This window comes from Cibotium barometz, chromosome 36, assembly GCF_041138505.1.
Source record: "Cibotium barometz isolate CiBa-2024 chromosome 36, ASM4113850v1, whole genome shotgun sequence".
Lineage (NCBI taxonomy): Eukaryota > Viridiplantae > Streptophyta > Polypodiopsida > Cyatheales > Cibotiaceae > Cibotium > Cibotium barometz.
Window position 1 is genome coordinate 16,930,083 of NC_141081.1, and position 23,200 is coordinate 16,953,282.

Here is a 23,200-nt window from a genome sequence, read left to right on the forward strand (position 1 = left end):
CACCTTCTTTGTTGATTTCTCTCTCTACTTGTGTAATAAGCTAACTCATGATATTTTCTATTTGATGAATATCCACCCTGCATGTTGCTTTCTTCCTGTATCATTTTTGGAACCAACTCCTCAGATGTAGGTAGCTCACCTCTAGTCCATGTGGACGTAGTGAACCATTTATAATCTCTGCCCAAACCTCGTAAACAAACCTGCACTTTGTCGTTCTCTTCAACCACAGCCAATTCAATTGAACAACCAAATTTCGAATCTTTGCCACACAGTCCATACTACTCATGTTATTCGGTTTCACATTGCTGAGCTCTGTTTTCCGTTAAGCTTTCTGGCCATCCATGCATTTTCATACAAATTTCTAGGCCATCCACTAGTCCTTGGTCGTTGCATAATCTTCAACATGTGGAATAATGGGTCATAGTAATAAGATATACTACCTTTTTGTTCGTCAATTGCCATTGCTTGAGCTCTACTTGTGTTAGAGAGCCCCATCAAAGTTCACACTTTCTTGTGTCACCAAAGGATCTGAAGTCCAAGGTGGAAGTGGTTCATCCTCATCACCATCAGTCAAAACCCAAAGGTCTATCGATTCCAAGTTAAGCTTCATCTTGTAGCACCATGTATGGTAATTGCCTTTAATTCCTTGATTTTCATCTCCAAGCTCATGTTAAGACACTGTTACTCCTGAAATTCAAACCCTTGTTTATGTGTGTGTGTGTTTGTGTGTGTGTGTGTGTGTGTTCATGGTACATGGACTCATCGATCGCCTTGTTTTGCATGTTTCTGTCGATGTCGACTGGGCATGGGATCGTTTTCCATGGGCATGCAGGATGTTATCCGTGACTATGGCAAATGCTACATGGGAGGCTTACAAACTCCGGTGGCCAATGCTAAGTCTCAAATATAGCAGCTTCCAGATCTTAGTCAACAACGTGCCCTTTTTGTTGCTGAGCAATCCTGCCTTCAATCCGCACATCATTGCTTAGCTGACAATGATAAACGTAAACTCCACAAATGGCAAGTCCGTTCTCATCATCAAGCATTGCACGATAAGGGTTGCTCCTCTAAGACTTTTTTTAAAAGCCTCCACAGTTCCTAACGTATGCATTCCCTTCATACGGTGCAACGACATGATGGAACTTTGGACTGACAATAAGCAACTTGATGGTGTTGTCCAACAATATTATTCTTATTTGTTTGCTGCTCCTAGACCCTCCACCTCAGATGAAATTGCAACACGTGATGTGTTCTTACACCAAGTGCATCCTATCCTCCCCGCGGATGAGGCAAATTTGTTAGAGATGCCATTCACAGATGAGGAGTTGACAGTTGCCTTGACCCAATTGGGTCGCTTGAAATCCCCATGATGGGATGGGCTTACAATTGAGTTCTTTACTGAGTTTTGGGATGATTTGAGCCATGTTTTGCTGCGCATGATTAGTGATGCCTAGCTTTCTGGTGTGATGCCTCTCATCGAAAAAGGGTTTGTTGTGTTTGCTCCCTAAAAAACCGTTGTGTGAATGTCTATCGGATTGGCATTCGATTACTCTGATGCCAATGGTTTATAAGTTAGTTTCTAAGATGCTGGTTCTCCATTTGTCCCACATTTTATATGCTACTTTGCACCCTGCCTAGTATGGTTTTGTGCCTCGCAGGCAGATTCTTGATAATGTTGCTAATACCTACATTGGGATAGAGTATGCCAAATACACTGGTCAGGATGTTCTTATCATATGCAGGTAGACATTGAGAAAGCTTTTGATACCATTCAATGGGATTTCATTGATGCTGTTCTTGCCCAATTGGGCTTCGATTGTCGCATACAACATATGGTGCATTGGCTCTATGCGGATGGCTCTACCTGCTACCTGTTGGATGATGCTCTCTCTTCCTCTTGGACATTGGGCCGCTCCATTCGACAAGACTGTCCTCTCAATGCCTTGCTATATGCTGTTGCCACTCATCCGTTACTGCTATACATGGATGCTTTGGTTTTGGAGCAACGCTTGCATGGCATTGCTATTCATGGGGAGACGCCTTTTGTTAGCCAAGCTTATGCTGACAACTCCTTTTTCTTCTTGCGCAATTCTCAGTTAGATCCCTAGCAGCTTATGCAAGTCCTTGATCTGTATGGTTTGGCGACAGGTTTAAAAGTTAACTTTGCAAAATCAAAACTCCTGCATGAGCATGATTGGCATCATTTCTTGTGGCCAAGCCTTCTTCTCCCTCTTGATCATGTGATGCAACATTTGGGGTACCCCATTGGTTGGCACATGAGAGTGGGTGCTTCAAAAGCTTTACCATAAGCTAAACTATTTGAAACTTTCCACTTGGCCACTTCATGTTCGCCTTCGGATTGTCCAATCCATCATTATGGCTAATGTGCAATTTCATGTGCTGCTCATTCCTTGGTCCTCTTCGGACATTCAGTAGTTTATGTCCAGAGCGATAGAATGGCTTTGGCATACCAAAACTGGCCGTAAGGTGGTGCATCTTCTCAAATGCAGTTATGTTTGCACACCAAAGATGCACGGGGGCTTGAACATCATCAACATACATGTTCATGTGCTCGCTCGCAAGGCCATGCTCTTGCCTACTTTCTTGAAATAGCATCAACCCTGGGCATTGGACACCACCTATCTTAGATGTTATTTTCGGGCATTTTCAAGGCCGCATTCAAGGCTATCCTTTTTCTACCCGTTTGATTTTCGATTGGCAACAGCTTTTGGCACATTTATCTTGGTCTGGCCGCTCTCCGGATCCAAGCAGCTCACTTTGTCAACATAGTCAACACTGGAGTCGAATCTTAGATTCCGCTTTGGCACTTTTTCAACCTCGTAAGGCTTATTTACTGCATCGCTTGGGCATTTCTATGGTGGATGATGTAGTGGATGACAGTGCTGCACACTCTTTTCCACAAGCCCGAACACGGTTTCATCTGGGGATGCATCACCACCCTATATGGCATGCGATCGCTGAGTTGCTACAACCTTTCCAGCCAATGCCTCACCTATTTTCTCCTCTTCCACTGCTAGATTGGACGTTTGATCAAGGGCTACCAGGTTATTCTACTTTCTGTTTTGCCGATCTGTCTGCTCAAAAAGCCTACAATCTTCTTCTTCCACAACCATGGATTCAAGAGCATGGCAATTGTTTCTGGCATTTGGATAGGCCACTTGGGTGGTGGAAAACATGTCTGCATCGTATATGGAAAAGTAACCTTCCCCTCGAGCAACGGGTCTTTCTATGGCGATGTATGGTGGGGGCCCTTCTAGTGGGTGTCCTGGCTGCTTGACGTATTCTCTCCTCGGTTTGCCCTACTTGTTTGCATCCGCGCGAGACGGTCTTGCATCTTCTTTGGGCTTGTCCTACTGCTCGAGATTTCCTGGCTCATTTGACAACTCTTCTCCATGCCCGATTTCCCAACCTTTCCTTTGGCAGGCACTTTTGGCTTTTTGACAGATATCCCTCTACCCCCCATTATGCTCTCTTTTTTTCGTGGTGCTGTTATTGGGCCTTATGGAGTTTGTATCATGCCCACAACACTCAGTTGTTTGGACACACTTCAGTGGATGTCTTTGCCTTTTTCAGATTCTCCTTGCTCCAGTCTCTCCAAGATGCCCACTTTCTTGGAGACCTTTCCACAGCCCAGTTGAAAGTGTTTCATCACTGTTTCTAGTTTTCCGTAGTAGCTGCTCCATGTTGGGGCAGCTATGAATGTACATTGCATTTTTAATAAAACAGTGTGTGTGTGTGTGTGTGTTTGTGTGTGATGTATATATTTTCTTAGTTTATTTTTTCATGTGTGTATTCCATTTTTTGTGTAGGGCGAAATATAAAGTATACTAAAAATATATTCAAACTTACAAATACAGCACTAAACTTCAAAAATAATAGCCAACTATAAGAACAGTCACATTTTTTTTCCAGACCATTCTGTGGTGCTAGCAGCATTTCTCCTGTTTGCTACTTGTCACTTTGGATGAACCATTTATTTCAAAAAGCCAAAAAGCGTGTGTTTAGGCATATCTACAGTAACCATTCACTCTATTTTGCTTAAACACCATGTAAACTTGTATTATTGCCAGAGGATCAAGCATCCTAATCAAACCATTATTGCTACTGTTTGCTGCAGATACATGTATAAGCGTCCCCTCAACAGTCTTCAAAATATAAACTTGGGCACTTCCAGACTAAATTGAGCCACCTTGACTGAGAATTCTGGCCCTTCTGGATGTTTCAAACTGCACAAAGCGTTTCAAGACTATGTCATCGCATCAATACAACAAATAAAGTATACAAAGGCTTTCCAATTGTACAGTGCCCAACTTCTAGTACCTTCCTGGAACAAATGTAAAATCTCCATGTATCGATCCGTTTGGTACACCCAATGGAGTACAGCTAGCATACATGAATGTCTTGCCACCTGTTTCTAGCAATGGATACTGAACAGCACAAGCCTCAGAATGTTGTATCAAACACCGCATTTCAAACAAACCAAGCTCACTCTCCATACCCTTCTTGGATAATCATCAAAAAGTACACCTACCTGGCCAATGACAGCAGTTCCACGTACTTCATCTTTGACAGTCCCATTCTCTTGTATTATCCAATGCCTCCTTGAAAGTTGACAAGATCTGAAAGAATTGGCAGGTGAACCATTTTCTGAAGGAAGAAGACACATTCGGACAAAGTAAGTGAACACGTAATTCTCATGATCATCATCTTTCAGCAACGTGGAGTATTCTGGTACAAAAACTGCAGAGCTCCGTACCTGCAAAAGGGACTTAGGTTTTGCTATTCACACACTCAACTTTAAGCAGACTTGCAGTCGAGGAATAAGTAAGTTTAAAGGAGCAACATGAAACATGAGTTTAAGTCTCTTTTACCAACATTAACTCACAATCATGCAATGCAAACATTGGCTCCCAAAAAATTACAATGCTACACTGGATACACCATGCATCCAATGAGGATAGATTTTCTTTCCGTTGTATGATGGCAACAAGTCAGGATGCTGTAAATTATTTTTCATTTATCTTTGCAGCTTACTCTCTAAAGTTACATTAGTGCTGGCCCTTTTACTAAAGATGGAAACCAGTGTGTTTCGGTGAATTGGCTGCAGTGAGAACTTGCTTGCATACAGATGCATTAAGGGCTGCTTGAAATGCTAATGGAGCTGATGATTAAAATGGAGAACTGTGTATCAGGTGATATTATGGAGGGAGCTTTACAATGACATAATTGCGTGTGTTGTAAACCCTATCTTTCCATGTGTAAAGTGTCGAATCAAAGCCTACCTTCCCAAGATACATACAGATCCATGTCACAAGCCATGCATATCGTGATTGGCCAGCTCACCTTATCTTCGCACACCCTCGAGCTGGGAATGCTAGAGCCAATGATAACCCACACGAGGATCCGATATGTGGAGTATGCACCACAGGATGAGTGGAAGCATGCTTAGCTACCCGGCCTACTATGAGATTCCACTGCCCCTTCCATAACTGGTTTGGTCCACTCACACATGTGATGCAGTTTGATGAGCAGAGATGTCTGCGCATGTACTTATTGGAGCTTAGACGTCATAGTGATGCATTACTGAGATAGCATATTGAGAGCAGACCCAACATGATACTTCCTAGAGAGTCATTATAGATTTCTTCAGTCGTCATGCATCCACATCAACACCCACTACCCACACTAGCAGTCCGGCCAGAGTCGTCCTGATAGAGCTCGATCCAGTTTGTGGGCCGGACATCCCCCACCCAAAAACATCACGACCCTCTACCGGACTGATGCAGATCCAAGAGGTTCTTCGACACCATGACATGCTTCCAACACAGAGGCCAGATATTCACTCGGCCATCAGATCCGTATTGGCTGAAGAGGGCATCATTATTAGTTGATCATGGCTAGATGCTGATATCACATATGCATACACTGGTGAAAGTTGTTTTTCAGTTACTTTTTCCATGGTTCAGTATATCAATGGTATCATCTCATTGGGGTCTTTTGTAAACGTTAATCTCTCTCTCTCTCTCTCTCTCTCTCTCTCTCTCTCTCTCTCTCTCGCATAATTTCAGTTTTGATGTTCTCTACTTATAAGTGAAAGTTTCATAAGCTTCCAAGATACAAATATCTCAAGCACCTTTAACGATGAAAGAGAGTACTAGCAGTCTTTTGTATTACTCTCTTTGTTAATAATGAAGAAAGAGTACTACTAGCAGCCGAGGACGAAGCTCTGGCTATTTGACACACTAGTCACACTTGCACTATTGTCTGGAGCTCCCATCTAGGGTCCCAATTTCTACCGCACGGAGGGGAGGGGGGGGCAGCTGAGACTACGGAAGAGGTATATGATGGGTAGAAGCCGATGGAGAGGAACCTAGTGATGATGATCTCGCACATGATTAGGAGTAAGCCATCAATGCCAGATGAGATTGCGCGAGCGGAGATGGGGGCTACACAGATCGTGAGACAGAGGCTCTATTCCAGACAATGACATACTGGCACAGATTATGGGAGCTTCCACCAGATAGATACCCCCGGCTCGCCCTGGAGTCCTTGAGACAACTGGCACTATACAGAGACACGAAACAAGTGGCACTAGACAGAGACACGAATGCTGGTATGCACAGGTGAGCACTTGGTTCGGTATACATGGCATGTAGATGGAGGCACTCTCCCCGTTTCAATCCAACATAGAGGCCCCCTCCTTTGCTCTTAGCCACAAAGAGCTGAACAAGGTCATGAGGAAGGACATTGTGGACTAGATACTCAGATGACCTGGAGTTCTCCCGTTCAGCCCCTAGGGACGAAGGTCGCCTTCTACAGAGATCATCTTCTTTGCTTGATAGAGGACGGTTTCATCATATGCTCGCGCTACATGGACACACATCTGTGATTTGGGGTGCACCCAGATCCGCACCTCATCCCGGTAGTTGAGAGTGGCAACTGCACCAAAGGACATGATATGCCAGCTTTTGTCAAAATACGCAGCGGAGATGATAACCAAACCTGAGACCACAAGAGCAAGTAGAGTGCAGAAAATAGACAGCACAAGAGAAGGAGAGTGATAGGCGTGTAACTCTCCTCTATACACTAGATCCCGAAGTGAAAACAAGATACAATGGTGTGGGGGCCATGGGGGCATTTTATATGGCCCCAAACAGGCAATCGGCCTGTTGAAAAGGCAGCCGACTGGACCTAAATGTCCACGACCAGCTCCATCCACCAGTCAGCCAGCTGTACACAGTCGGCCAGTATACATGAGAGGTCGGGGACCAGAAGGAGCAGTCGGCCAGCATCCAGGACATCCTGACCAGCAGTCGGCCAGTGTCTGGATCACCCAGTGTGCAATACGGGGAGTGAGGAAAAATGAGAAAACACCTACAAAGAGCGGGCACACCCACAACAGAGGACCTGGTGTCTGATAAAGACAGGAGATGACTTCTGACACCCCCTCTCAGCTCTTGGCTGTGAAATCAACCCTAGCGAGCTGGAGTGTCGCCTGAGCGTAGCCTGGGGTAGAGACTTCGTGAAGAGGTCCACTGCATTGTCCTCCGTCGAACAATAAAGTAGCAAGATGTCACCAGCCAAGATCTTCTCACGTACAAAGTGATACTTTATCTCTATGTGCTTGGTCCGGGCATGGAAGACCGGGTTCCGAGCAATAGCTATACAACTCTGGTTATCACACTGGATGACTATGGGCTCCTTCTGTGGAAACCCAATCTCGCCTAGCAGCCTCCGCAGCCACACAACCTCACAAGCAACACCACAAGCAACCCGGTACTCTGCCTCTGTCAAAGTAGGGCAATAGTTGGCTGCCTCTTACTGCTCCAAGAAACTTCTCCTGAGCCGAGGGTAAAACTGTAACCTGAAGTAGATCTCCTCGCGTCTGGATCTCCTCCCCAATCTGAGCCACTCCAACCTTGGAGTCTGACTCCATCCCCTCCTGTGTAAAAGAGTCCTAGATCCTTCGTACTCTGCAGACACCGCAAGATCCATAATCCTGCGTCCCAATGAGACTTCAATGGTGTCTGCATAAAAGAGCTCAACAGTCCCACGGAGAAGCTCAAGTCCAATCTGGTGTTCAGCAACCAGATCAATTAACCAACTTCCGATACTGCGAGGCATCAACTGGCTCACAAGGATCATTAACAGTTAACTTTGTATTTGGGTCCATCGGCGAAGTAATAGGCTTGCAGTTCTCCATCCCAAAGGCCTCAAGCAACTCATGAACATACCGCTGCTGAGAGACAAAAAAAACCCTCTGAGTTTGCCAGATCTCCAATCCCAAAAAGAAGTGGAGTAAGCCTAAGTCGGTCATCTCAAACTCCTTCGACAAGGCAGCCTTCGTCATGCCAATGTGCTCCACATGACCGCCGGTGAGAATGAGATCATCCACATAAAGGATGATAATCGTAACCATGCCGCGTTTCCGAAAGAGATACAGGTTGGGATTTGCAACTGATCTCTGAAAACCAGTCCGAACAAAGAAGGAATCAATCTTCTGACTCCAAGCCCTGGGAGCCTGCTTAAGACCACACAAGGCCTTACATAACCTGTAAACCATCCCTTCTGATCCTGGAACAACAAAGCCTGGAGGCTGCTCAACATACACCTCCTCCTGCAGGTCATCATTAAGGAATGCAGATTTTACATCCATTTGATACACAGGCCACCTTTGAGAAGAAACAAGAGCAAGAACGGTCCGAATCGTGGTCATCCTTGCTGTCGGTGCAAAGGTATCCTCGTAGTTGATGCTTGGCCACTGAGCATAACCTTTAGCCACGAGTCTGGCTTTGTGTTTGTCCACCGACCCATCTGACGCCTATTTGGTCTTAAAGACCCATTTGACACCAATGACTGACTGTTTCGACGGCCTCGGTACCAACTCCCATGTGTTGTTCTTCTCAATCGCATCAAGTACCACCTGCATGGCTTTCCTCCAAGTATCCTGTGAAAGGGCTTCCTTAACGGAAGTGGGCTCCTTGTCCCGCATAATACGAGACATCAAAGCATAGTTTACCTAAAGAAGCTCTGTTGTATTGCTTTTGTCGCGGACTCTGTGCGATCTTCGAGGGCCGTCCTCTGTGGTCCACTCGGAGGGTAGTTCCGTGACACCTCACTCCCTAAGGGTGTCCATCAACCACTTGGGTACTCGAACAGATCGTGGAGCCTCCTGCCGTTGCGAGGGCTCTACTCCAGCTGCGGGCTCAACCTCTTGTACTGACTGTGGTTGACCAACTAGAACAATGGTCTGGGAATCATCATCAGACTCTTCTAGATCTCCAAAAAGTGGCGGCTCCTCGACAGTGGATACTGGAACATGCTCATCAAAGACCACATCTTGGCTGACAACAATCTCATTCCTCTCTGGATCATACAATCTGTATCCCTTGGAAAGAGAATTATACCCCACAAATACATGCTTGCAGGATTTGGAGTCAAGCTTCCCCCTCTGCTCCTTCGGAATATGTACATACGCATCGCTCCCAAAAAACACGGAAGTGGGAGACATCAGGTTTCCTGCCAAAGTATGCCTCAAACGGAGTCATATTAGGTACTGAAGTCGTTGGAGACCGGTTGAGGGTATGGACAGCCATTGCCACAACCTCTCCCCAAAGTGGACGAGGAAGATCATGATGCTCCAGCATGGTCCTCGCCATCTCCACCACCAGTCCTGTTTTTGCGTTCTACAACTCCATTCTCTGAAGGCGATTCCTGTATTGGCCAGTTCCCTCTTGATGCCATGATCTGCACAAAATCTGAGAAAAACATTCGAAGAGAATTCACCCCCTTTGTCAGCCCTGAGAGTCTTTACCTGCAATCCAGACTCTTTTTCCACCATCACGTGCCAATCCTTGAACCGTGCAAAAGCTTGGTCCTTCTGTGAAAGAAAGTAGACCCACGTGAATCTGGTACAGTCATCAACAAGCAGCATGAAATAGAGAGATCCTCCCAATGATGGTGTCTGTTGAGGTCCACACAAGTCAGTAACTCCAATGGTTTTGAAGCCCGCCTGGAAGCCTGCTTCGGAAAGGATTCCATGTGCTGCTTACTACGTATGCAAGAACTGCAACGTCCTTGCCTGCTGCCAACATCTGGCAAGCCAACCACCTGATTGATCAGGCTAGAGTGAGGAAGAGAAAGCTCTATTGCTGCTTTGTGGATTTCCGCAAGGCATTTGACACAGTACCACGAGAGAGGCTCTTTCAGTGCCTGCAGTCTCTAGGCATACCAGTAGATATGACATGGGGCATCTATGCATTATATGAGCAGGCTTTTGGGCGAGTCAGATGCCCAGGAGGTATGTCCGAGACTATTGCTAGCACCATTGGTGTGAAGCAAGGATGCCCACTTTCCTCCACGCTATTTGGGTTATACATTGATGAGGTGGCTGACTTCATTACAAGGGGAGGCGGAGATGGAGTTGATCTAGCAAGTATCTCAGTACATATTATGCTTTATGCTGATGATATTGTATTAGTGTCTGAGTCTCCAGGAGGTCTACAGCAGCATATACATGCACTCCATGATTTCTGCACACATAGGGGTCTTACTGTGAACCTTGGGAAAACCAAGGTTATGGTCTTTCATACATCGAGACAGGGCAAGAGTCAGCTGACATTCACTCTCGCAGGACGCCAGGTGAAGGTGGTGACATCATACGTGTACCTAGGGGTTACCTTCTCCGCAGCAGCCACGCGCTTTACCATGGGTTCAGCAGCTCGAGCCAGATTGACACGGGGATATGCAGCATTGGCTATGCTAGAGAGAGAGTGCCACCAGGCGCATTTTTAGGAGCCCCACACGAAGGGGTGGCTATTTGACACATTAGTCACACCGGCACTGATGTATGGAGCAGCGGTATGGGTGCCAGGCCTTGCTACCCATTGGTGGACACAGATAGAGAGACCACAGGCCCTCATGATGGCACGCATGATACGCAGCAAACCGTTAGTACCTCATGACATTATCCAAGCCATATTCCAGACTATATGCCTGCTAGACAAATTCAGAGAGATGCCACAGGACAGATTGTCATACAGAGCTTTTGAGGCATCTAGACAGCTCGCTGAGGCAAGAGACAGAGGATCATGGTATGCACAGGTCACACATTGGTTCTCATAGCATGGCCTAGACATGGATCATCTACTGCCATTCCAGTATGACAGGGATGCACCACATATCCGTCTCTCTCATAGTGAGAGGAACAGAGTATTGAGACAGGACCTATGGCAGCTCTATACACGAGAGACATGGATATCGCCTACACAGCCTCTTCCACCGAAGATGCTATACTACAGAGATCACTTCATGAGTGTCACTGATGATGGATTTATAGAGAGGCCTAGATACATGGAGGGCTTTTTACCACACGGCTCCCGAGTGGCTATTGGTCAGCTTAGAGTTTCATCACATCGATTGGAGATCGAGACTGGCAGAGCAGCACGGATCCCCCGAGAGGAGAGGGTATGCAGATTGTGCAGAGAGGAGGGAGGAGCATTATGTATGTAGATGCAGAGCATATACAGCCATCAGAGAGAGATATCCCATTTTATTCAGAGAGCCACATGTTGGGGTAAAGGCATTATGCCCACCCTTATAGTGTGTAAAAGCCCATAAGTTATAGTACATAGTACACTTAGTACTTTTAATGTACTAAGTGCACTATGTGTACTAGTGCAATATACATGTGTGATAGGGGAGTCACACACTCATCTTGGTGAGTTGACTTATCCCCACAACTCTCTCTCTCTCTCTCTCTCTCTCTCTCTCTCTCTCCCTTTTCTCTGTGTATGTCTCCCACATGAATCTCTAACCCTAATTCTCTCTCCCATTCAACTGGTATCAGAGCCTTAAGCTTAACTCAGCAGTGGAGCAGTCGTACTGTTATGCTGAATTCTGATCTGAGCTGAATTCTGGTCGTGCTGAATTCTGATCTGAGGGTCGCCTTGCCTTTTTTGGTCGCCTTTCTCTGCCCAGCCAACAGGCGTGGGCTGCTCAACTGCTGCCCAGCAGCTGGGCGTAGGCAGCCCAGCCCAGCCAGTAGCGTGGGCTGCCCAGCAGCCACGAGGACTGCCCAGCCACTCAGGCGCAGCCAATCAAGCACAGCAAGGGCCGCAGCGTTCTTCCCCGACTCCATAACGGGCAGCAGCAGCAAACTCAACGTCGTCCTCTCCTGTGCGCAAAGACGACTTGAGCTGCCTCCTGTTGAGCGCTGTTGAGCCGTAGTCGCCTACGAGCGAGCCGTCGAGCTAGGCAGGTGGGCGGGTGTGTACACTCAGGCGGACACATAAAAGTTGTGCCAGTTTGTGATCGCCGTTTTTTTTTTCAAAGAAAACGTGGCAACGTGGTAGCAGAATCCGTCGCTAATATAGGCCACCTGCACGATTACCCTGTACGCTGAGAAGCGAACAGCCCACACGGAAAGACTCTGAGGTAGACGACAGCTCCTGCGTTGAAGACTCCAGAAACGAAGCTGCCAGAGATGTTGCAACCGTTGCCATAGCTTCACCACCTTCGTAGTTGAATTATTTCACGCTCCACACAACCTGCAAGACCTGCATCAATACAGCAGCAGCAAATTCATCACCCTCTTTCCTGCAACAAAAAGAGAAATCAGCTGATTTCAAAGGTACATGCTTCAATTTTTTTTTGGGATTTGCAATTGGGCAGGTACAATCATCAATTGAGCAGGTACAGGTGCCAAATTGCTCAATTTTTTAGCAAAATTGGCAAAATTGGGTGACATTGGTCACAATCAAGATCAATTTGCAGGAAATTGGATGTCGAAATTTGGGGCTTTTGATGTAATTGTACAATTAAGCACTCATACATGCTGTATGATGTGAGAAATCGTACATTCGAGCAAAATTGCAGCAAATTGCAGTGCAAATCAAGGGGCTTTTGTGCCGATTGGATTGATTTGCATGCAGGCAATCGCATTTGACGCTTTGGGCAATGTGTTGATGCCTGACAAGCACTCAATGTGCCTGTAAATCAAGGAGCTTTCATGTATTGGATGTATATGTGGCCAGGGGGAAGCATCGCGAAGACTCTGGATGCCTTCATGTGCGTCAATGTACCATGTATGATCAGCAATTGATCTTAAATCAAGGGGCTTTTCAAGATTTTATGCTTGTTAAGCTTGGCAAAGCAGCAGACAAGACTTTTATGCCTTGAATCCTCAGAAATCAGCTTGCAGTCAAGGGGCTTTTGCCCAATTTCTGTTCAGGACTGTTGTATGCAGTGTTCGGGACTGTAAAAGTCTGATTTTCATTCATTTGGACAGCCAGGAGAGCATTTATTGCTACTGTACCTGCTGGTACAGATTTGGTACAGCTTTGTACAAGTTTTGGCATGGCTGTACACTGATTTGAGTGAGGAAAAGGTTCAATTTCAGCAGCTGTACTTGCCGGTACAGGTTTGGTACATCACAGGTGAGCACTTAGTACTGCTGTACAGTACTTTGGAAGGGCAACAGAGCACATTTAAGGTGCTGTCCTGAATCTGCAGCAACCAGATTTTGGTGATTTCATCACATACAGTGGGAGAAAAGTTGCATTCTTGCTTCCGCAGTGGGAGATAAAGCTTGGGAGAACAACTGTGAGCACTTTGTGTGCTTTTGGTGCAGTGTTTGCACATTTTGCAGGGAGTCAGGCATTGACAGGTTGCATATTGCTATGGCAACCACAGGTGAGAGCTCTTCATTGCTTCACATCAAGAAGCTTGAAGGCTCACATAACTATGATATTTGGCAAACCCAGTGCTATAATGTGTTGCTCCAGAAGAAGCAGCACAAGCCTATCAAAGAAAGGGGTGTAAAGCCCGCTTCTCTTACTGCTGAAGAGTGGGAAGATATGGATGAGCTGGCAAGATCTACTATCATGTTATCTGTGTCAGACTCTTTACTTTTCAGCATTCGTGAAGAGAAGACAGCTTGGGGAATGTGGCAGAGATTGCAAGACTTGTATGCCCAGCAAAGTGCCTCAAGCAAAGTGTATTGGTTGAAGAAACTCATAGGTCTTCAGATGAAGGAAGGGGCGTCTATGACAGCCCATCTAAATGAGTTTAATGGTATTGTCAGCCAAGTTATTAATCAAAAGTTGGCAATGGACGATGAGTTCAAAGCCACTTTTCTTTTATGCACTTTGCCAGAGAGTTGGGACACATTCAGGACAGCCACTAGCAATTCGAATGCTATGCTGTCATATGCAGATGTTGAGGGTGCTCTTCTTCAAGAAGAGATGAACAGGAAGAACAATTCTGTTGGAAAGTCCAATGCAATGAATGCACGTGGGAGATCCCAGCAAAGGGATAAAAGCCAAGAACAGGGAAGGAGCAAGTCTCGCTCCAAAAAGGACTTGGAATGCCATTATTGTGGCAAGAAGAGACACATCAAAAAGCAATGCTACAAATGGAAAAATGATCAAAAAGAAAAGGGAAAAGGCAAAGACAAAGACAAAGATGTAAAGCCACCAAAGGGCAAAAGTGGAGTCAAGATTGAAGAAATCAATGTGTCACATGCAGGTGACAGTGAGGATGAGGTCCTATTCACGTCTTCACTTGATGCCCATTCACTTCTTACAGGAGATGGTCATGGTATGCACTCATGGATCATTGATTCAGGTGCCTCCTTTCATGTCACAAGTTGCAGAGACTTGTTTGTCAGGTATACTGCTGGCAATGAAGGAGTAGTTTATTTGGGTGATAACCATGCATGCAAGATTCTTGGCAGAGGTGATGTGAGGCTTGTGTTTCCAGATGGCTCACAGCTTATGCTCCATGATGTCAGGCATGTGCCTGAGATCAAGAAGAACCTGCTTTCTACTGGACAGCTTGATGATGCTGACTATGTTACCACATTTGGTCGTGGAAAATGGAAGATTAGTAAGGGCTCACTCGTTGTTGCCAGAGGCTCTAAGGTGGACACTCTTTATTTCATGCATGCAGGTGTTTGTCACCATGCTAATGTAAATGCAACCGAGCTGCCGGAAATCTCTATGTGGCATAGCCGGTTGGGACACATGAGTGTCAAAGAAATGGAGCAATTGTCTCGTTTGGGTTACTTGCCTTCTCTAAAGTTTTCAAGTTTTCAGTTTTGTGAGCATTGTATATATGGTAGGCAACTACAGTGCCCCCACAAGAAAGCTCTTGGACAGAAAGATGCTCAGTTAGAGCTTGTGCATACAGATGTATGTGAGATGCCTCAGCTTTCTTTGGGAGGGGCAAAATATTTTGTGTCTTTTATTGATGATGCCACACGCAAGGTGTGGGTTTATCCTCTTCGTTTGAAGAGTGATACATTCTCAGTGTTTGAGAAGTTTGTTGCTCTTGTTGAGAATCAAACTGGCAAAACACTGAAGGCTTTGCGTTCCGACAATGGTGGAGAGTATATGTCCAAACAGTTTCAGGACTTTTGTGATGCTAAAGGCATCAAGAGGGAGCTCTCTACTCCTTATGATCCTCCACAAAACGGGACAGCAGAGAGGATGAACAGGACCATTCAGGAAAAGGTCCGTTCTATGTTGTCACATGCTGCATTACCTCATGGTTTTTGGGCTGAAGCTGTTATGACAGCCATTCATCTTATAAACAGGTCACCTAACACGAGGCTTGGTGGGAAAGTGCCAGAGGAAGTATGGACAGGGAAGCCTCCGTCATACAAGCACTTGAGAGTGTTTGGTTGCGTTGCGTACGTGCACATACGCAGGGAAATGCGCACCAAACTTGATCCTAAGTCTCACAAATGCATATTCCTAGGATATGGTGACAAAGGTGAAATGGGATATAGACTTTGGGATCCCGTGAATAGAAAGATTATACGCAGCAATGATGTCATTTTTGATGAAACATGCATGTATAAGGAGCCTGCAAGGCAACAGGAGCCTAGCAGAGTCATCTTTGATGATGATGGACATCATGGACAACAACCAAGGGTTGTAAATCAGCCATTACAGCAGCAAAACCAGCCCTTAAATGGTGCTGAAAATGGTCCAAATGGACAGCCAGAGATGGCAGAAGATATCCCTATGGATATCCCACAGTTAGAGGAGATACCGGGCATGATTTTTCAGCCTTATGGCATGGAACAGGAGCCACCAATAGGTGATATGCAGGCTGGACAGCAACCTGCAAATGATGGTCATTGGGTACGGAGGTCCACAAGACCCTCCAGAGCCCCTGACAGGTTTGTTCCCGGGGTTGACTACTTGATGCTTACTGACTGTGGGGAGCCCTCATGTTATAAGGAGGCTTTACAGAGGGCAGACAAGGCTCTTTGGGAGCGTGCCATGAAGTCAGAGATGGATTCTCTGCACAAAAATGGAACATGGAAGTTGGTGCATTTGCCTGCAGGCAAGAAGGTTTTGCCATGCAAGTGGGTTTACAGACTCAAAGTTGCACCTGATGCAAAGCCAAGATACAAAGCCAGGTTAGTGGCTAAGGGCTTCAAGCAGGAATATGGTGTGGACTTTGATGAGATCTTCTCTCCAGTGGTCAAAATGACCACACTTAGAGTTGTATTAGCTTTGGTTGCTCATGATGATCTGGACTTGATTCAGATGGATGTGAAGACTGCTTTTCTTCACGGTGATCTCCATGAGGAGATATATATGCAGCAGCCAGAGGGTTATGCAGTAAATGGAAAGGAGAAGCTGTATGCAAGCTGAAAAAGAGTCTTTATGGGCTCAAACAGGCACCAAGGGAATGGTATCATAAATTTGATACATTTATGAAATCCCAGAATTTCAGGAGAAGTGACATAGATCACTGCTTATACACCAAGAAAGCTTTGGATGGCAGTCTATTGATCCTCATCTTGTATGTTGATGATATGTTGATTGCCGGGAAATCTCGTAAGGAGATGGATACCTTGAAGCAGAGGCTGCATCAAACCTTTGATATGAAGGATTTGGGTGATACAAATCACATCTTGGGTATGCGGATACTTCGGGACAGAAATCAGCATGTGTTGTATTTGTCTCAGAAGGAATACATTGGCAAAGTCTTGCAGAGGTTCAATATGGACGGGGGGAAGAAGACTAGTACTCCTTTGCCTCCATATGTGAAACTCAGTGCTATGGACAGCCCACAGTTAGATAGTGGCAGGGCTGATATGGCCAAGATTCCGTATGCTTCAGCTTGTGGCAGTCTCATGTATGCCATGGTTGCTACTAGGCCGGACATTGCATTTGCAGTGGGAGTGGTTTCTAGATACATGGCCAACCCTGGCAAGAAGCATTGGGAAGCAGTGAAAGGTGTCATGAGATACCTGAAGGGCACACAGGATATGTGCATTTGTTTTGGCAAACAGGATGCATTAGTGCATGGTTGCACGGATTCGGATTATGCCGGTCATCCAGATAACCGGAAGTCTACTACCGGTTATGTGTTTACATTCACAGGAGGTGCTGTGTCATGGATATCCAGGATGCAGAAGTGCACTGCCTTATCTACTACAGAGGCTGAGTATATTGCAGCCACAGAGGCTTGCAAGGAGGCATTATGGCTATCTCGGTTAGTGGTTGATTTGGGTTATACAGGGGATATTCCATTGTTGCATTGTGACAGTCAGAGTGCCATCCAGTTGGCAAAGAACCCTGTCTTTCATGCAAAGACGAAGCATGTGGATGTGAAGTATCACTTCATCAGAGAGGTGATAGAGAACAAGCAAATTCAGCTTGTTAAGATTCACACGGATGACAACCCGGCTGATCTGTTGACAAAGAGTTTGCCTCCGGAGCGGTTTGCTCATTGCAGACACTTGATGGGCATTGGATGAGGCCAGTTTCAGCCTTGATATGGCCTTGTATATTATCATGTACATGCTGATTTTTCTTTTCCTTTACTTAAGGGCACTTTGCCTTTAAGTGGGAGGTTGTTGGGGTAAAGGCATTATGCCCACCCTTATAGTGTGTAAAAGCCCATAAGTTATAGTACATAGTACACTTAGTACTTTTAATGTACTAAGTGCACACTCTGTACTAGTGCAATATACATGTGTGATAGGGGAGTCACACACTCATCTTGGTAAGTTGACTTATCCCCACAACTCTCTCTCTCTCTCTCTCCCTTTTCTCTGTGTATGTCTCCCACATGAATCTCTAACCCTAATTCTCTCTCCCATTCACCACATCCCTACGCCAGATCTTTGAGACAGCAGACCAGCGCATACTGGGGAGATTCATTCTAGACATACAGCGTCACAAAGAGACATCATTACAGGCTCAGACAGCTCCAAAGGGGGGACGACAGACACAGATTACTACATTTTTTCAGAGATCCATCCCACTCCCAGCCCCTACACATGAGGGAATTACTCTCCAGAGAGCAGAGACACTCAGAGCCCGTAGGAGACAGATGACATCTAGCTTTCGACACCACGCCTATACCAAAGAGAGATGACAGAGATCAAAGCTCAATTTCATAGAGAGGGTGCGGAGCGACTAGCTCGCTTCAGAGCAGACCCAGGCATGTTCTTCAGGGAGCTGTGGACACCCCCTTCATTGATGTATACCATTTTATACCCCCAGTATGGTACAGGATGGAGCTAGCTAAGTTGCATATCATGATTGTATACTCCATGCATATAGCTTTGCATTCTCCTAGTAGTAGAGCTCCATCCCCTCCCCCACTCATTGTACTTATTGCACACCCAAATTCAGCTTTTTAGTTCAGTACTTTTTCATTTTGTTGGGATGACAGAGGATACCCCACATAGGTACACTGATTTGTCTCATAGGCCGAGTTCGGTCTTCTCGAAGACGTTAATAAAATCTTTCTTTCTTTCTTTCTTTCTTTCTCTCTCTCTCTCATAATTTCAGTTTATCAAATAAAAGGCTTCATAAGCTTGCACAATACAAATGTCCCAAGGACCTTTAATGATGAAAGTGAGTACTATGGCAACCCAAAATCAAGGAGACAAGTTCCCATATGGCATACAGCCCTTATGCAATCCATATCTTCAATTTACAGCTGATACAAGCAACATGTAGCTAGTTCTGCTCCAAGTAGTGCATGTGGAATCTTTTAAGTCTTCAAGAGTCATAAATTGGTCCTCAATCACCTTCAATTGGACTTCATGTTCAATTTCTTCAAAGTCTTCAAATGTCTTCTACAGTGCTCTCCAATCAGCTAAGACAGTTTCACCCATCACATGGACCAGCTTTTCAAGAACTCTCGGTACCCCAAGCTATAACCACACAGCAGCAAGTAGGTGGAGATGCATCTCAAACAGCACGTTGAGTATTGAAGTATCAATTGTACAGCAGCTGGTGGTTGGGGGAGAGCAAAACAACGAAAAGGATGCCCAAATACAGGCCATACAGCAATGGTAATTTTCCTTCAAGCCATGGAGAGAGAAAGAGCCAATCAATGGAGCAAAAATAGGTCCACTTTAGGCTGGTCAACCCCTCTAGTTCCACCCACCAAGTGGTGGGGGAAATCCCCCCCACATTTGTCAGATGCCCACCCAATTACAGTGGCCTCATTGATCCTCTCCACACTTTATTACGGAGAAGAGCACCCTGTTATCCCCCCCCACCCCCCCCCCCCTCGCCCCTGAGTAAATCCTTGTAGCAACTTGAGTGCCCTCCGAAGGCAGCTTGGTCTCCCACCCTTAGTTCAGCAGAGAGGAAGATGCTCTACACGACAATAGTCTCTACATTAAGGACAGCTAGATGCTCAATATAAACCTTGACGGCCTTGAGGCATGTTTTTCATAAAACAATATGATATGAGAAGCTGATTGCAATTGTCAAGTAAGGATATGTTTGTTGAGATCATATGGCATGTTTCATGTCTAAAACTTACATGGTATATGGAATGCCATTACACGAATACAGCACACATCACAACCAGACTGAAAATATGAACCCATATAAAAACATAAGCATTCAAACAAAAGCAATTTCACAAAATTGAAACAGGTGAATACATCCTTCATAAGATTTTTGATAGCATTTATACACCTCATGTACTGACTCCCAAATCATGATCTCCAATGAAACCAATTGTACAGAACAAAGATTTAAACCATGGTTAAATACAGTATTATGTATGCAAAGCTTAAATAACACTAACCTGTACACCATAAGACACAGCCTCTGTGCACAAAGGCTCCTGTTCAGGATAAAGACTTATGCTGCTAGCTCCATCAAATTTCTGCACACTATGCATTCCAAGATTTAACCTTGTGCAATACTCTTCAAGCCAAAATAGCATGGAATCTTGCATATTTGCAGCCTCTAAAGAGGGTGGAACACAGCTCATCAATTCTCCATCAGTTGCCAATTTCCGAGTTCCAACATGGAGTGAACCATCATCACAATTAAGTAAAAAGAACTTCTGCAGAGGGAAAGATGCTGCTATAACAATCCACTTTCTTGCAGCTTCTAGATCTCCCCATTGAGGTATAAAATACTGTGTTAGCAGCAAAACCTTCTGCAGTGACAAAAAATGCACATTGACTGTATGACTGTAGAAGCTATAACCACCGAGCAGGCCCACATAATGTCTATTATAAGATTCATCATCATCAGATTCATCCATAGCTGTGTCCTGCCCATCACAAAAACGATACAGGACGCGAACTGGTAGCGGGAGCTTCCAACCTAGTGTTTCCTCTACCTTATCAAGATCTTCTTCTGAGACACCAGCTCGGAGTGAGTCAGCAACCTCTGGAAAATTGGATGATGCCCACGACTTCAAAAAGTCCCAACATTTTTTGGCTCGTACGACCATTGACAATGGATACTTACGAAAACTTGCATGCCAAATTTTGTAAGCCTCCTATTAATTGCACAAAAAAAAAAGAGTCAACGATTTATTTTACCCCCCACCCCCCCAAAAAAAAAACGATATCGAAATGGTAAGTCCTCAAATTCTATTCACAAATTCAGTATCAACTTCACCAGCACTAGTGTTCAAATCATAGAAACCAGGCATTTCCAAAAACATGTTTCCTAAACGTTTCCTACCTTGCCAGATGTTTCCTAAATGTTTTCCCGGAGGGTGGTTTTTTATTTTTAGTGGGTGGGTGGGTGTGTGTGTGGGTTCGCCGCTTGTCGCCCTGTTCTTACAGACAACCTTTCATCGTTCGTCAACCTGTTCGCTGCTTGTCACCCTGCTCGTCTAGATAGTATCTCGTCCCTTGTCAAGACAGTCGCTCGTAGCTTGTCCAGATAGTCATCATGTGTAGCCGCTCGTTTCCCTGCTCATCGCCGTCTCCAGCAGGAAGGGGTGTGTCTTTTCAGTTCGTCGCCTTCAGCATAAAGTCGCAATCAACATGCCGCTCAGCAGAGATTCGTCACACTTGTCCGTTAGCTGCTGCCCTGCACAGATTCAATACTCATAGTTCGCAGCCTGCAATAATGCAACATCATTGATCGAGTCATCTTCTGCCCTGTTCATCACTACTTACTGGCAGCTTGCCCTTTGCTATATACTGTGTTGTGTTTCTGTTCGAGATGGCCTCTAAACCCTTGTATTCTGAAGTTGCATCTCCAGAACCTATTGCATATCACAGAAGAGCAGATAATATTTCCAAACACCCCAAGGTCTCAGCTCATCAACCAGACCCTTCTAAGATGGATTATTAGAGAGAGAGAGAGAGAGAGAGAGAGAGAGAGAGAGAGAGGGTGTCACTTGGTTGTGTATGAGAGAAGGAGACAGAGAGTGTGAGAAATGAAATGAAATGATATATTAACGTCCTTAAAAGGCCAAAATGACATATGAGACCAAAAATGTTACAACAATTGGTGGATCTGATACAGTGTCTGTGTAAGAAAAGCTAAAACAACTAAACAACTAACTGTAACTGAAAAAATAACTATGAGGAAAAGTAAGGTACTAGGAGCTCCTAATGGATAACATCTGGGGAGGAAAACTCCAGCAACAAAGGTAAGCATCATATACATCACTATCCAAAGATGTCTCATCAATCGATGGCAGATATCCTCAATGTCCTCCATGGTGAGTACTCTAACTGGACGTCTCCCATGCCGTGCTAGTATGGTCCTGATCCTCTGTTGTAGTCTCCGCCGGTGTCGAGATGGGCCTCTCATCTTGGGGCGCCTGGACCGCCCCAGCTCTATAGCCCGATCAATCAGTGTACCTCTGGTGCGGCTATACTCTAGCTGCAATGCCTGCTAGCTTGACTGCTCAATCTCTAGTCAAAAGAAGTCTGTAATCTGCCTCTGTAGGTGTCTCTCCCTCTCTGATCCCCTCCCTCTCAAGAGACCCTCTTTATGTCTACGCAGCTCCAACAAGTATGATCCGAGGCATCTCTGATCTTGGTATCTCATGACTCTGGAAAGTGGTCCGAAACCCTCTCTAAACAGGCAGTTAAAACGGCCTCGTATCTCATAATATACTGGACACTGACATATGTAATGTAACTGTCTCTGGCTCCATCTCGCACAACTGACAAATCCTGGCCTCAACTGGTACTCCTCTGAATCAGCCAGTCTCAATCTCTAGCTGGTGTGAGGATGTGCGCATCTGACCAATAGCACACCGTACCCCATGAGAAAGATGAGTATCCATGTAGCTGGGTCTACTCACAAACCCATCCTCCGTGAGCTGGAGAAGATGATCTCTATAGAAAGCCATCTTCCTACCAAGCTCGTGTGTTGGCTGTATCCATGTCCTCCTAGTGTCCAGCTGAGTCAAGTCCTGCCTGATAAGTCTGGTAATCTCTGCCCATGTGAGAGAGAGGGAGGGTGCATCCAGGGAGTACTGAAATGGAGGTAGCCTGTCCATACTAAAGCCATGCAGTTGGAACCAAGCTGTCATCTGTGCATACCAACATGATCCGTCTCCCTGTGATGCCAACTGTCGTGAAGACTCCAGGGCTAAGAGAGCATATCTGTCTCTAGGGAGAGCCCAAGTGCTATGTATAAAGGAGACTGATCGAGTGAGTGCCTCTACTACCAATGGGGGAGCAGCCATCTCTGCACGGATAATATCATGTGGTACGGAGGCCTTGGCCCTAATCATCCGGGAAATCATAAAAAAAAGGGCCTCTCCATACATCTCCATCCATCAGTGCTACCAGCTCGGCTGTGGTGATCCATTGAGGGTCCCCATATCTCCACTCCATACAGCATGGCTGCAGTGACCAAAGTGTCAAAGAGCCAGAGCTTTGTTCGAGGTTCCTGAAACTGAACCTGCGAACACATCC

At 45.5% G+C, this 23,200-nt stretch overlaps 1 protein-coding gene across 1 annotated transcript in view; it reads right to left on the reverse strand.

Moving 5' to 3' along the window:
• Positions 1–3,835: 3,835 nt before the first annotated feature.
• SKIP16 (SKP1/ASK-interacting protein 16) overlaps positions 3,836–23,200 on the reverse strand; it is a 58,615-nt gene continuing 39,250 nt past the window's right edge. Inside the window, exons 2-5 of the mRNA XM_086775815.1 lie at positions 20,101–20,808; positions 4,553–4,777; positions 4,342–4,448; positions 3,836–4,247 (exon numbers count right to left, since the gene is read on the reverse strand). Of these exons, the coding sequence (XP_086631941.1) occupies positions 4,169–4,247; positions 4,342–4,448; positions 4,553–4,777; positions 20,101–20,808 (1,119 nt within the window). The 3' untranslated portion in view covers positions 3,836–4,168. The remainder of the gene's footprint in view (positions 4,248–4,341; positions 4,449–4,552; positions 4,778–20,100; positions 20,809–23,200) is intronic.